The sequence below is a fragment of the Petromyzon marinus genome, chromosome 1 (assembly GCF_048934315.1).
Source record: "Petromyzon marinus isolate PM22_M1 ecotype Great Lakes invasive population chromosome 1, UKy_Petmar_22M1.pri1.0, whole genome shotgun sequence".
In the NCBI taxonomy this organism is placed as follows: Eukaryota; Metazoa; Chordata; class Hyperoartia; order Petromyzontiformes; family Petromyzontidae; genus Petromyzon; species Petromyzon marinus.
In genome coordinates this window covers 12,148,432-12,163,381 of record NC_133667.1, presented here as the reverse complement: position 1 = coordinate 12,163,381, position 14,950 = coordinate 12,148,432, and the positions used below count along the sequence as shown (strand labels likewise).

The 14,950-nt window shown below is 47.1% G+C and overlaps 1 protein-coding gene across 5 annotated transcripts in view; it reads right to left on the bottom strand.

Moving 5' to 3' along the window:
• LOC116942235 (AP-3 complex subunit delta-1-like) overlaps positions 1–9,738 on the bottom strand; it is a 63,735-nt gene extending 53,997 nt beyond the window's left edge. For 4 of the 5 annotated variants that reach the window (XM_076065790.1, XM_076065813.1, XM_076065851.1 and 1 more), the window contains exon 1: positions 7,856–9,738. In XM_076065790.1, coding sequence (XP_075921905.1) covers positions 7,856–7,951 — 96 coding nt within the window. In that variant the 5' untranslated portion in view covers positions 7,952–9,738. The remainder of the gene's footprint in view (positions 1–7,855) is intronic. The other variant, XM_032953970.2, reaches the window with a different exon arrangement.
• Between the last annotated feature and the right edge of the window lie 5,212 nt (positions 9,739–14,950).

The following is a 14,950-nucleotide window of genomic DNA, read 5'->3' as shown; positions in this document are numbered from 1 at the left end:
TGGATCAGAGGTCACTTGAGGATATCTCAGAAGGAGTTCAATAGCATCTGCTTCTGCAGGCCATTCTCTCACACGAAAAGGGTGCATTGCTCTGCGAGATATTTGAATGGATTATGTCTCATCACATGATACTGATAGCACAACTGGAATGAAATTGGGGGGGGGGGGGGGGGGGGGAAATGCATTAAAATGATTTATAAAAGACATATTAGCCCTCCCAGTCCCTACACAAGGTGAGATTGAATCATCCGAACGGACACACGGCTACTATTACTCATACAGATAGTAAACTAAAAAGCTGAACGAAGGAACGTAATCATTTCAAAGTACGTCTCTTCATACAATCCACTATGCCGTTGCAGATTGTGGGGTTTATTTGACCGCACTTCACCAGGCTGGTTGGTTGAAGGCGGGGGGGGGGGGGGTGAGAGGAGGTGTGAGAACAGAAGCATCGCGCAACAACAAATTTTCCTGCATTGCCCCTCTGCCACCCACAACACAGACAAGTGGTCATGTTTACCCGAGCGGATTTGTAAACTTGAACCGACGAGGGAAAAAAAAACGAAAGTAAGGAGGCAGAAATGGCTCTTGGTCTTGAGCACAGCGAAGAGAGAACAGCCAACCTGTAACCGGACTGCCCCTGTCGCGAACGGTGGCGCAGCAGTTAGCGCGCTGCGTGCCAACCTGGCATGCCCGGGTTCGATTCCCGCTCACGGCCAACACCAGCGACGATTATCTGAACCGGTCCAAGGCCTCCCTTAGGTCGACTCAGCCTCAAATGAGTACCTGGTGCGGTGTGTAAACATCGCCACTGGGGGAAGACAAAGGCGGTCGGGCGCGATGGAGGCCACCTGCCCCCTCGTGCGCCGTGCCGACCTTCAAAGGTGCTCGCTAACAGCATTTGCCCACAGTCTGTTAAGGCTACACGGGGGACCTTTGCCTTTTTTGCCGCCCCGCAACTGCCCGTGTGTGCTCCCAGCCGCCTCCCCCCAAGGGCAGGTGTCATTTTCCCCACCGCATGAATCTTTAACCAGGAGGAGGTTTCAAGTCGGCGGACGACGGAGCCGCCTGGCCGCTCGCTCACCTCGCTCCCGACTTCTGCAGAATCAGCGCAACTCAGGCTTGCGCGCATCCCTCCCCCAACACCCGCGGGAAAAAAAAGTTCATTCCACAAATAGTACGCGGGTCGAGATTATTAACAATGAGCAAAAAAATTTGGTTGGGTGCGCCACTGTGCACCTTCTACGAAATCTGCATTCCCCTGCTTTAGCCCTGTGCTGGTACAGTTTAACTTTTGATTGTATGCATTTGGGTGATTTGTTGAGCTTTTTTTGTACAGTTTGTTGCTGTAACGCGCTTACCCCGTGCCCCATACTTGACATCTGTGAAGCTCATCACATTCCTCCTGTATAAATACGTTTTATGATTCTGAACATAAACATTCTGATTACTCTCTGTGGCAGGGAAGATGGGTAAGTATTGCCATGTACTACTGCGGGGATTCAAAGGTGACTTGAAGGGATTTGAGAACTAGTCAAACCTTGGATTGCGAGTAACTTGGTCTGCGAGTGTTTAGCAAGATGAGCAAATATTTTTTTGATAAACGAGCGAGGGTCTTGCAATACGAGCACTACACGCTTTGTACTGCCGAGCGTCACGTGATCACAACTGATATACGAGTGCGTTGGATTACAAACACGTTTCCGGAACGAATTATGCTCGCAATCAAAGGTTTGATAATAGTTTGGTAATATCCGCTGCCACGGGCTTTGCAGCGTCTGTTTACGAATTCCATCAGAGACCGGTTCTCTCAGTCTATTGTCTAGAGATGCCATCAGAGACCGGTGAGTCAATCGGTCTACCGCGGTGAGATACCATCCAGAGCTTACAGTCAAACATATTGTCAAGAGAGCCCATCGGAGATCAAGCTATCGGTCTAAGGTCTAGAGACCCCCAACAGTGACTGGTCCATCAGTCTTTAGCCATAAAGGCCCCAATTATACATCAGAAATTAAGTGGCTAATTAACGACCTCTTTAGTCACGTGACAGAATAGCAATAAAACTATTGAACCCAACCCATGCACAAAAAAGCGAGGTTCAAGCAAGAAAAAAAATCTCACTCCATTTGTCATTAACACTGCCATATAACAGAATAGAATACAGGAGGCTAACGTTTCGGGCAAGGGCCCTTCTTTAGAGCAGAGCGAGAAGACAATAATTGAATGACTTGCACGTGTTAAATGTAACATGCACTTTGCAGTGACATTTTAGAACACTGAGAAATGTGAAGCTGATATAGGAACAGCTGTGAATTGCCATGCAAGTAGTTTACCGGTCAGCAATGGGTAACAATAAAACGCTTTAACAAAAATCACGAAAATAAACGCGTGTACTGACTTCAACCAGATACTATGCAATCACTCGTGACTGAAAGACAGCATCTTCAGTTGAGGAAAAAAACGCAATAATTGTCAGTGACTCGAAGGTTGAATTCATGGGTAGTGGTGGCACACACATATAATCAATCCATCGCTCGGGAGGGAAGGGTTTGTGAATAATATTTTCTACTTATAACTCACCAAACAGTTCTTCGATATTTCGATTTAAAGCTTTCGTGACTGCAAGGATTCATCTTCTTTGGTTCTTTCGGTAAGGTCACGTAGAATGAGAATAAAATAATTAAAATATAATAAATGAATGAGAATTGAATGAGAATAAAATAAAAATTTATTTTTATTATTTTATTCTCATTCTACGTGACCTTACCGAAAGAACCAAAGAAAAGTTCTTCGATAACTCTCGTACAGAAACACTCAAGGAGGCGCAAGGAAGCACAAACAGGAAGGAAGCCGCGCAGTGACCTGGAGCCAACAATTGCCCAAGCTCTATGGTCCTCTATATACGGAGGTGTTTTCAGCCGATTAATGAGTGTTTACATGTGGGAGGAAACCGACGCGTGCGAGGGGGTAACACTCTAACACACACACGGAGATTTTTGTGAGGGTTCCAAGCCCGTTGGTGGCTGCAGTGTGTCCAGGACATAGCAGTACAACAAGTGGGTTCAAAAACCCATCTGTGCGCATCTTCCTTCCCTTGCTAAAAAACTGTTCTTAATTTGCCAAACCCTCCAACTCTGGATGCGGACCCTCAGAAAGTATGCATCTTGAGAAGTTGATGATTTTCTGATATAGATTACAATATTATTACTATTATTGCAGATTGAAGATTACCGTTAAATATGTTTACATTAATTGTCATATTGTACTGATTGCAAGGCACTACGGAAAAATAGAGGCAACCTCAAACTTGCGCCCGGTGTCAAAAAAATCATATATAAATGATCTCACACACACACACGGCAACCAGATTAAAAGACGCACACCCTCAATTTTTGCTGGTAAACTCAAGGGGGCGGGGGAGGGTAAAAGTGCATCTTACAATCTGGAGCATACGGTATTGTCTGCAGAAAAAATACCACACGTATTATACAACTTCACGGCTTGGTTGAGGGGCCATTGGGGGGATAAGTGTTTGAATGGGGGAGGGTAGGAAAAGTCACATGAGCATTTCCCACGTGTTTAAGCCGCTACTTCCTGCGACTGCATGACAACCGCATTATCATCGTTCATATATCGATTACATAAAATGGTACCAACAGCGTATATGCATAGTCGTGAGAGCCCCGTTGGTACAGAAGAGCCTCGTTCTCACAAATAGGATAACCATTACAAATGTAACGAAGCTCAAAATTGACATCATGAATTGTTTCTGTGGATGTTACAAAGCACGATGATTACAGTTATTGGCCCTTTGTAACTCCACTTGTGGAAGAAGGCCTCACTCCGCCGTGTCGGTCGTCTGACAATACTTCACCGCGCTGGTCGGCGAAGGTTGGCAAAAAGCGGCGCACAGAACCATTGCAGGTATCACTTCGCCACTGACACTGGGAATCTATCTCAAGTGGCCAGGTTCAGTGAGCTCCGATTAGCACGGTTGGCGATGTACGGTGCGAAAGAGCTCATACACTCAACCTGTCAGAGCGTAATTTAAAAATACAATACATTTCAAGCTACAGTTATGTGAATTAATTATTGGTTTGTGTTCATCTCCAGAAGTGACCAGAGCCAGTTGCGGATCATTTGCATTCTCATGCCAGTGGCCAAATCTAACCACGATATGATCACTGGCGACTTCCCATCCATTTAAACTTTGATCCTTACCCTGTGTATCGATAGTTCAATGTTATTGTGCCATTTTATTTAGGGACTACTAGCGTCTGTTATCTTGGTGTGGGGTCTGGGACTGTTTTGTTGTTGTTTTTGCTACCGTGCCGAAGCCAGATAAAATGGGGCTTATATAATTCATGCGTTTATTATTTATTCATATCGTATTGCTGTTGTAACTTCTTTCTCACCCGCTCCATATTGGAGATTTGCGAACAAAAGTGCTTCGTAAGCTCATCGGATTCCTCCTCCACAGTCCAAATAAAGATTCTGATTCTGAACTGCACCCCATTTTACCATCCACTTAAGAATGAAATAAGTCGACCCCCAAACTGGGACTTAAACTCACACCGTATCGCTTTTTGGGAGTCGGCTACTCTAACCACACTGCCATCAGCCCATGGACTGGTATATAATACGGGTTATATAGTATCAATGCGTCATCCTATTTCACAGGGGTCTGCAATAACACCAGAACTGCAGTTGTTCACCCAGGAAAAGTCTTGCCAAAGCTACAGACACACCTGATTGTATTTTAAGGACTGTGTGTTTTGCGTGTGGAAATCGTGGTGTGCATACAAGGGTGGGAAGACTCAAATATCCACCCATATAGATTATATATCCTACTTGCTGTGCTGTCTCAGAAAGTACTTTACTCCTCCTTAGCCAACACAAAAATATCTATTTTCAAGGTCTTAAAATATTACAATGCTTTGTTTACACTAAAACATGTTCACAAAGTCTAAAAACAATTCCTCAGGTGGGTCTTGTTTGTAATATTTACGCAGTGCAACGCACACGTTGATAAGTGTATAGATATTCTTGGTTCTTTCGGTAAAGTCACGTAGAAGGGAAACAATAAAATAATAAAATATAAAACATTTAAATTATCACGACGTTTCGACTGCAATACAAGCAATCATCATCAGGTGTGAAAACCACAGCAAGAAAAAAATGTCTTGCTGTGTTTTTTTATTGTTTCCCTTCTACGTGTCTTTACTGAAAGAACCAAGAATATGAATCCCTGCAGTCACGAAAGCTTTAAATCAAAATGTAAGTTTATAGATGTATTCTACCTGCTTTTGGCCTATGGTTTTTGAGATCTGGCGTTTGTCAAAGAAAATATAAAAACAACACTTGACATATGGTTTCTGAGGCCTGGGAGGTTGTAAAAACAACACTTAAAATATATATGCACGCCAATCTGCATGCTTGGAATAATACTGAGAACCAGGATGTGGAAAGCGTGGATTGGAAAACGCACCATGGGTTCGAGATGTCGCATTGACTGTTGACAAAAAAGTCGGTGGGCTTGGGCAGACGACACTTGGTGATCGAAACTGTCGATTGAGCGAGCGGAAGCCGACCGAGGTAACAGACCCGCGAAGATCAAATCTACCAAAGAGATGGGAGCGTTGAAATCGGCTCGTGCACAGGAGCTACAGACACAGGCTGTGTTTACATTGCAGGACCATGAGATGGTCTCAACTTGTGGGGCCATTTCTCATCAAGTAATAGATTGTTCATGGTTCAGAATAAGATTTCATTGCTTATCTTGAAGAAATCCGATGAGCTATGGAGCTCTTTCGCATGTGTTCAGTCGGAGCGGGTCAGAAATGTTACAACAACAGACAATACAATAAAAACGATAGGCGTGCACAGTACAGAAATAGATAAACAAATCACGAAAACAAATCTAGAAATAGACAAAAACACTTTTTTATTTTACCAGGTAAAGCCCACTGAGCTATTAGTTCTTTTTCAGAAGGGACCTGGCCACAAATGATAGCTCAACGATGTAGCTTAAACGAAGTAGCTTATCGTGTGGAAATGTATAGCAGCAAAATACTGTCATTTAAACGCTTATTGATGCTGGCCATGACGTCGTCTTTAAAAGGAAAAGCTGTTTCAGTATAGAACACGAACGCTTTAATTACACAAGAAATGTAACCCTCGTCTTATAACGTATTTGCTCAGGAGGATACTGCCATATGGTGTTATAATTTTAGGTATTGATGAAGTTGGCACACTTTTAACTTAAGAAATTACATGTTTCTGAAGCATATGTCCCAGCAAACAGGATAGAATGATTTTTTAAGTATTTTAGGTATTATTGCTATGTTACTTTTCATTAAATCTTGACTTAACTTTTCATTTTTTGAGAATAGGGTTTCCCCTTTTTTCTGGCAACAAAACAGGTGTTAAGATGTTGAAACACCAAACTTTAAACACCAAACTGAAACCTTTTACAAGGAATCATGTCTGCATTAACCACAACACTTGTGGTCAGATTGCAAACAAAAAACGTACTCTGATCATATATGCATTGTCTTTGAAACTGATTGGTCCACACCAGAGACAGCTTTCTTTTGAGCCTCGTCTCAAAACGGTGTTAGACCAGAGGACGCCAAAAGGCGTCACACAGCACAAAGGTCAAGCATTATCAGAGTAATGAGAGCTCGGGGTGAGCATCTACATCATGGGACCTCCTTTGCCAGTACCAAAATATGAGAATAGGCTTTCCCCTTTTTTCTGGCAACAAAACAGGTGTTAAGATGTTAAAACACCGAACTGAAACCTTTTTACAAGGAATCATTATTTACTTTTCATTGTCAAGTTCGGATTTCCAAAAGCACAGAGACCCGCTCTCATCTGCCTCTTTTAACGAGTATATCAGTAAACAACCACACGGTCTTACGGGTTAAACACTCAATTAGTATTTCACTTCAGTTTATAATCCAAATCATTATTAAGATTCTGCATTGTCGTATAAACAGCTTAAGGTATTTGCTTTCAACGAAGACTGACAGTTAAAGCTATCCAAGTATATATACTTTAAAATACATATATATTTCTTTCATGTGTTATCTACAACAACATATGTTAAAAGAAAATTTGCCACTGCTAACTTTCTAAAACGATTTAAACACAATAAACGTGGCAGCCCAAACCCTAAGGATCTGACACGTCTCAATTTCCTGAACCCCAATACTGTACGGAACTTGAAAAATAAATAAATATCAGCAAACTGGAGTTTACAAACCCTCGCAACGTATAAGCACGGGGCATGCGCGCCAATTTTTTTTTACTGTATAAATCACACTACTTTTTTCGGAAAGCAAACTTTAAAACAAGTTTTCAAAAGTAGCGAACTAATGACTTCCCCTACACCGACTAGGCCGCGAGTGAAGCATCGCCGTCTCCTAGTTCGGCTGCGCCTCTGGTCCCTCCCAACCCGGCAGGCCACTCCATTAGACCACTCACCGATATCGGGACGGGGGAAAAAAACAATAATCAATTAACTCCCCCTCCAAGTTACACAATGGCAACATCCTCGCATCGCTCCAGCTTGTAACGCCACCCTAATTAACCCATCCGATCTCACAAAACCGCACACCTTTAATTACCACAAAGAACCTCTCACGAGCCTCCGACCAGGCCACAAGTGAAGCACCGACCTCGCCTGCCGAACCCCGCCGAACGAAAGCACACCCTAACCCCGCAAACCAACCCCAGGACAACCACCCCCCCCCTCCCCACCCCGTCCACGCAACAACTCTCCCCTCTGTCCCTCTGCCCACCCCGGTGGGACACGGAACCGCCACAGCAGCAGCAGCAGCGAGCGACTCACCTCGTCGTCTTTGTGGTTCCGAATGCCTCGCACGAGATCTTGCAGACTCTTGTCGAACATCCTGTCCAGGCTGCCCTTCACGATCTTCAACGCCATGGTCGGTGCTCTCTCTTTCTCTCTCTCTCTCCGTGTGTGTGTGTGGCCGGCCGGCCACGAGGGGGAGAGAGGAGGGCCCCCCCTCTCTCTGTTAAAACGACGGGGATGGCTTCACAGATGACGGACGGCGAGAGTTGCTTCTTCTATAACGTTGGGAACGGGAGAAACTCGCCGCGTAGCGACGGTTGTTGTTATTGTTGTTTGTCAATGAACTTTCTACTGGGGAGAGGGGGGGGAAGAGGGCGTACGGTCGACGACAGAAGAGGAGGATGATGATGATGAGGCGAAGCTTGTGCGTTTGCTATTCACGGCGCAGACATCGGGGCGGACGCGGGAGTTAACAGAAGTTAAGAGGGCAGGCGAGGAGGGTATCGCAGTGGTTATTAAAGTAACGGGGGGGTGGGGTGGGGAGTTAAGAGGTTTGTAATCGTACGGAGGGGAGACGCGAGACGCCGTGGTACACGGGGTCACGCGAGTGCATACACGACGGACGGGATTGTTGTGTTTGATAGCGAACCCGACGGGTGCCTATTGCTGCGTAACACGAGCAGCTAAGAAGTTACATCAAGCTCCGGTAATTGTAGTAAAAGTCAATCGATCTCAAGACGCAATCTGCATTACGAGGCGGAGGGGAGGGAAGGGAGGCCAATGATTCTCCCTAAGCGCTGACGGGGGCCCACTTGAACGTGCGCTTCGCTGCAAAATGTGATTAGAACACTTTGTTTTGTTTTGTTAACGCAAACCGCTCGCTAGCGAGGGACGTGCAAAAAAATAGTGAAAATTACACTCTTAAGGATACGATCAACGGGACAAGGAACCAGAGCTTTGCGATATTGTTTCTTCCAACAGCGAGTCGGAGTGAAACCACCACGCATTGGATGAGGCAACTAAGGCGGCGGTCGGTAACAACAAGAGATGGGTGTTGCTGTCAATGGACCGGGATACACTCTACCCGGGAACACGAGACCCGAGTTCTGAAGTTCGAGGAGTGTTTGGGCGACTCTCGTCGGCAGAGCCGACAACTTAGCAACGGCGATAGAAGGAGAGCGACGATGCTGAGGAGCGGAGTTGGCAACCAGGTTTGCAGTGACAATGAATAAGAAGAAGAACGTGGGTTTGTCCCACACGGATTAATGCAGCCAGCCGGACCGAATCTCTTGCTCCCCCCCACCAACCCCCACTGGATTCCTCCTACTCCTGCTGCTGTTGCTGCCCCTTCAGCTGGTGCCCGCTCCTCCTTCACAGATGTTGTTGCTGCTGCTGCCCCTCAGCTAGTGCCCGCTCCTCCTTCACAGATGTTGCTGCTGCTGCCCGCTCCTCCTTCACAGATGTTGCTGCTGCTGCCCCTCAGCTAGTGCCCGCTCCTCCTTCACAGATGTTGCTGCTGGTGCCCGCTCCTCCACAGATGTTGCTGCTGCTGCCCCCTCAGCTGGTGCCCGCTCCTCCTTCACAGATGTTGCTGCTGCTGCTGCCCCCTCAGCTAGTGCCCGCTCCTCCTTCACAGATGTTGCTGCTGGTGCCCGCTCCTCCTTCACAGATGTTGCTGCTGCTGCTGCCCCCTCAGCTGGTGCCCGCTCCTCCTTCACAGATGTTGCTGCTGCTGCTGCTGCCCCCTCAGCTAGTGCCCGCTCCTCCTTCACAGATGTTGCTGCTGCCCCCTCAGATGGTGCCCGCTCGTCCTTCACAGATGTTGTTGCTGGTGCCCGCTCCTCCTTCACAGATGTTGCTGCTGCTGCAGTGAAGATGGCGCGGGGCGGAGGCGCCAGTCAGCTGATGCCGGTCGCGTCAGCAGCCGCGAGTCTCACGGGGTGGGGGGGGGGTGTGAGCGGGGGGTGGGGGGGGTGAGCGGGGGGTGGGGTCACGCCAATCCACCTCTCACGGGCGTGATAACCTCTGGGATTCTCACGCATCTCACGGGCGTGAGTGTCTGGGCATCTCACGGGCGTGAGTGTCTGGGCATCTCACGCATCTCGCGGGCGTGAGACCCATTGGGCATCTCACGCATCTCACGGCCGTGAGTGTCTGGGCATCTCACGCATCTCACGGGCGTGAGTGTCTGGGCATCTCACGCATCTCGCGGGCGTGAGACCCATTGGGCATCTCACGCATCTCACGGCCGTGAGTGTCTGGGCATCTCACGCATCTCACGGGCGTGAGTGTCTGGGCATCTCACGCATCTCGCGGGCGTGAGACCCATTGGGCATCTCACGGCCGTGAGTGTCTGGGCATCTCACGCATCTCACGGGCGTGAGTATCTGGGCATCTCACGCATCTCACGGGCGTGAGTGTCTGGGCATCTCACGCATCTCGCGGGCGTGAGACCCATTGGGCATCTCACGCATCTCACGGCCGTGAGTGTCTGGGCATCTCACGCATCTCACGGGCGTGAGTGTCTGGGCATCTCACGCATCTCGCGGGCGTGAGACCCATTGGGCATCTCACGCATCTCACAGCCGTGAGTGTCTGGGCATCTCACGCATCTCACGGGCGTGAGTGTCTGGGCATCTCACGCATCTCGCGGGCGTGAGACCCATTGGGCATCTCACGGCCGTGAGTGTCTGGGCATCTCACGCATCTCACGGGCGTGAGTATCTGGGCATCTCACGCATCTCACGGGCGTGAGTGTCTGGGCATCTCACGCATCTCGCGGGCGTGAGACCCATTGGGCATCTCACGCATCTCACGGCCGTGAGTGTCTGGGCATCTCACGCATCTCACGGGCGTGAGTGTCTGGGCATCTCACGCATCTCGCGGGCGTGAGACCCATTGGGCATCTCACGGCCGTGAGTGTCTGGGCATCTCACGCATCTCACGGGCGTAAGTATCTGGGCATCTCACGCATCTCGCGGGCGTGAGACCCATTGGGCATCTCACGCATCTCACGGCCGTGAGTGTCTGGGCATCTCACGCATCTCACGGGCGTGAGTGTCTGGGCATCTCACGCATCTCGCGGGCGTGAAACCCATTGGGCATCTCACGCATCTCACGGCCGTGAGTGTCTGGGCATCTCACGCATCTCACTTGCGTGAGTGTCTGGGTATCTCACGGGCGTGAGACCCATTGGGCATCTCACTTGCGTGAGTGTCTGGGCATCTCACGGGCGTGAGACCCTTTGGACATCTCGCACTTATCAAGGGCTTGAGACCTGTGGGCATCTCACAGGCGTGAGTCTCTGGGCATCATCTCACGGGTGTGAGACGGAGGCTTCTCACGCATCTCACGAGCGTGAAACTGGGAATCTCGCGGGCACGAGTCTGGGCATCTCACAGGCGTGAGACTGGGCTTATCACGCATCTCACGGGCGTAATTATCTGGACATCTCACGGGCGTGAGACTGAGCTTATCACGCATCTCACAGGCGTAATTATCTGGACATCTCACGGGCGTGAGACTGGGCTTCTCGTGCATATCACGGGCGTGATATTGAGCGTCTCAATGGCGTGATTCGGGACACCTCACGGCCGTGAGACTTCAAAGCATCTCGAGCGCATCACGGGCGTGCGATTCATGAATCTCACGCATCTCATGGGCGTGAGCCTCTGGGCATCTCACGGGCGTGAGACTTAAAGACATCTCACGTCAGAGACCAACATATCTCACGGGGGTTGTTAGACTCATGAATCTCGTCTCACAAGCGTGAGAGTTTAAATATTTTATTCTCACACACGATTGTACCGTATGTACTTCGTACCTAATCAATGGAATTGATTTCCCACTCTTCTCAATTCACACGACTCCCCTCCCACGCCCGGCCTAGATTGAAAACTCATTTATGTAGAACTGATTTAAAGCTTTCGTGACTGCAGTAATTCATATTCGTAGCTCTTTCGGTAAAGTCACGTTGAAGGGAAACAATAAAATAATAAAATAAATATAAAAATCTCACGACGTTTCGACCATAACACAAACGGTCGTCATCAGGTGTGGCGGTTTGCATTAATTAATTTATTTTTTAACGGTGTTTTTATTTATATAAAAAACGTCAGCGCCACGCGCTGACTTTACCGAAAGAGCTGCTTTGTGTGTTTCGCACGGTTGGCCACGCACGTACGGAGAAGCCACTGCTTTGAGTTTCAGCCTATTTTAAATTTCAACACGGATGATCCCGTTTAGCCAGTTTCTCGGCTGCCTTACAAGGGAAATCCGTGGTGCGTACGCAGAGCAGCAGCGACGACAAACATGCAATCACATAAATATTGCAGAGAACTCGGACTATTGTACAACGAGCGAACGAGGTATTTGGGCGGTCTTAAACCAAACACGCGCCAATAAAACAAAGTGCAAATATAAGGTTATAGTAAAAGGCGCAATAAAAAATAAAGTGACAGGTTTTGCAAGTAAACTGGTTGGTGCAAGCTCAAGTCACCCTCTGCTGCAACTGCCCGCCGTCAATCCGCTGCTGTACGAAAGCCATAACACCTTAAACAAAGCGACTTCAACCCGGGATGAAGCTTGGTAGATCTGAATAGAGTTCAAAAGAACTCGCAACGCAGAATGTCCCTGGGGTTTGATCTTGCACCAAGCTCATGGTCCACCATAAATCGCACCTGCTTCACAAAGCATTGCAGATGGGCATGCCTAATGCACAAATGGAAAATTAAAAACTCTTTTAAGTGCGCGACTTTGGTCATCCAGAACAAACCCTACAACATGCCGTGCTCCACCAATGCGAAGGAGACATCACAGCGATCCACTGCGCTTACGTCTGACGCGGTTGTCTGGCTTGGCTACCTGAATGTGAAATTGTAGTTGCTGCTCTGCCATTTACATCAGCAGCCATGCGAAACAAGAATAGGACACGTTCTATAGTGCCGTTGATTTCTGGCCGCTTGGTGTTGAGTGGAGGGGGGGGGGTTACAAAGCAACTGATTTGAATAAAAAAACATAAGTACATACCTTTCAACCCCTTATTAGTGTTTACCTTATTACAGACCAATTCAGACCTTGTTGGTCTCCCCATGCCCCTTATAAATCTCAACGTTCATCTTACAAAGTCCCATCACAAGAGGAGAAACACAAACAAATAAGCAATTACCACTACAATCCTCACCACTAGTACACTCACCACTAAACTCACCACCAGTACACTCACCACTACATACCCGGCAAACCCTTTTCAGTGCCTACCATATTACAGACCACTTCAGACCTTGTTGATCTCCCCGTGCCCCTTATAGATCTCAACGTTCATCCTACAAAGTCCCATCACAAGAGGAGAAACACAAAACAATTGCCGGCATTGAAACGGCTGCACGCCGTATGGACATGAAAACTCAATTTCCCTGTACAAGAATACTGACAAACCGTATGGGTTAAATCTTGACTTAACGCTTTCGTGACTGCAGGAATTCATATTATTTGAGTCTTTCGGTAAAGTCACGTAGATAGGTTCAAATGAAATAACGAAAAACTACGACGTTTCGATCGCAACCCAAGCGGTCGTCATCTCAGACTGGAAAAAAAATTCAAAAAAACTTTTTCAGCCTGATGGCGACCGCTTGCGTTGCGATCGAAACGTCGTTGTTTTTTTTGTTATTCTTGTTATTTTCTTTGAACCTATCTACGTGACTTTTACCGAAAGACCCAAAGAATATCAAACCGGGTTGTTTAACCATACTTCGCCTTGCCGGTCAGTATCGACGTTGGAGCACGAGACTTGCAATGCATATTGTGCTGCACTGCCCTCTGCCGACAAAGTAGCCTCCAAGCACCAATAAAAAAGTATACGTTAAATATTAATATTCTTGGTTCTTTCGGTAAAGTCACGTAGAAGGGAAACAATAAAATAATAAAAATCAATAAAATTCTCACGACGCTTCGACTGCAACACAAGCAATCATCATCAGGTGTGAAAACCACAGCAAGAAAATTTGAAAAAAGTGGCGGTTTTTTTTACGTTAGCACCACGGAGAGCGATGTGGCAGTTATTCAGATGGACGAGTCCATCTATTTTGATTTAAAGCTTTCGTGACTGCAGGGATTCATATTCTTGGTTCTTTCGGTAAAGTCACGTAGAAGGGAAACAATAAAATAATAAAAATATAAAACGATAAAATTCTCACGACGTTTCGACTGCAACACAAGCAGCAATCATCATCAGGTGTGAAAACCACAGCAAGAATTTTTTTAAAAAGTGGCGGTTTATTTTTAACGTTAGCACCACGGAGAGCGATGTGGCAGTTATTCAGATGGACGAGTCCATCTATTTTGACTTAAAGCTTCCGTGACTGCAGGGATTTATATTCTTGGTTCTTTCGGTAAAGTCACGTAGAAGGGAAACAATAAAATAATAAAAATATAAAACGGTAAAATTCTCACGACGTTTCGACTGCAACACAAGCAGCAATCATCAGGTGTGAAAACCACAACAAGAAAATTTGAAAAAAGTGGCGGTTATTTTTAACGTTAGCACCACGGAGAGCGATTTGGCAGTTATTCAGATGGACAAGTCCATCTATGTTCGGAAAAGAGGAGGGGGGAGACGAAAATAATGGATGCGGTCTGAAAGCCACCGTAAGCATAAACAATCAACTAAGACCAGAAATGGTTGATCAAATCCTTCCAATGATTGCTAAGCCAGAATCCATCTTCTCGGTTGAAATGTCTCTGTGTTTGTATATGTGGATAGCCTCATGGACGAATCTCTCATGGTAGCCAGATGGCTTGTAAAGAACCTCTGTCTTGGAGAAGTCAATGTCATGTGAGCCTACTGAATTATAACAGTGATCTGCCATGGCCGAGGTGTTGGTCCTACCGTGTTTTAGGTCTGCTTTGTGTTCACGAATGCGGTCTGAGACATGTCGTTTGGTTTCTCCAATGTAACTACTACCTCATGCCACGCAAACAAGCGCATGAGCGGCGCAGATAAACTTTTCCCCCTTGGTAAGATGGTGGCCGCTAAGCTATAAATCAGCCCCAAGTACTGTACTGAAGAAGCTTGATTCCATCTATCACTCGGCCTTAAGATTTGCATTGAACTGCCCATATAGGACTCACCAC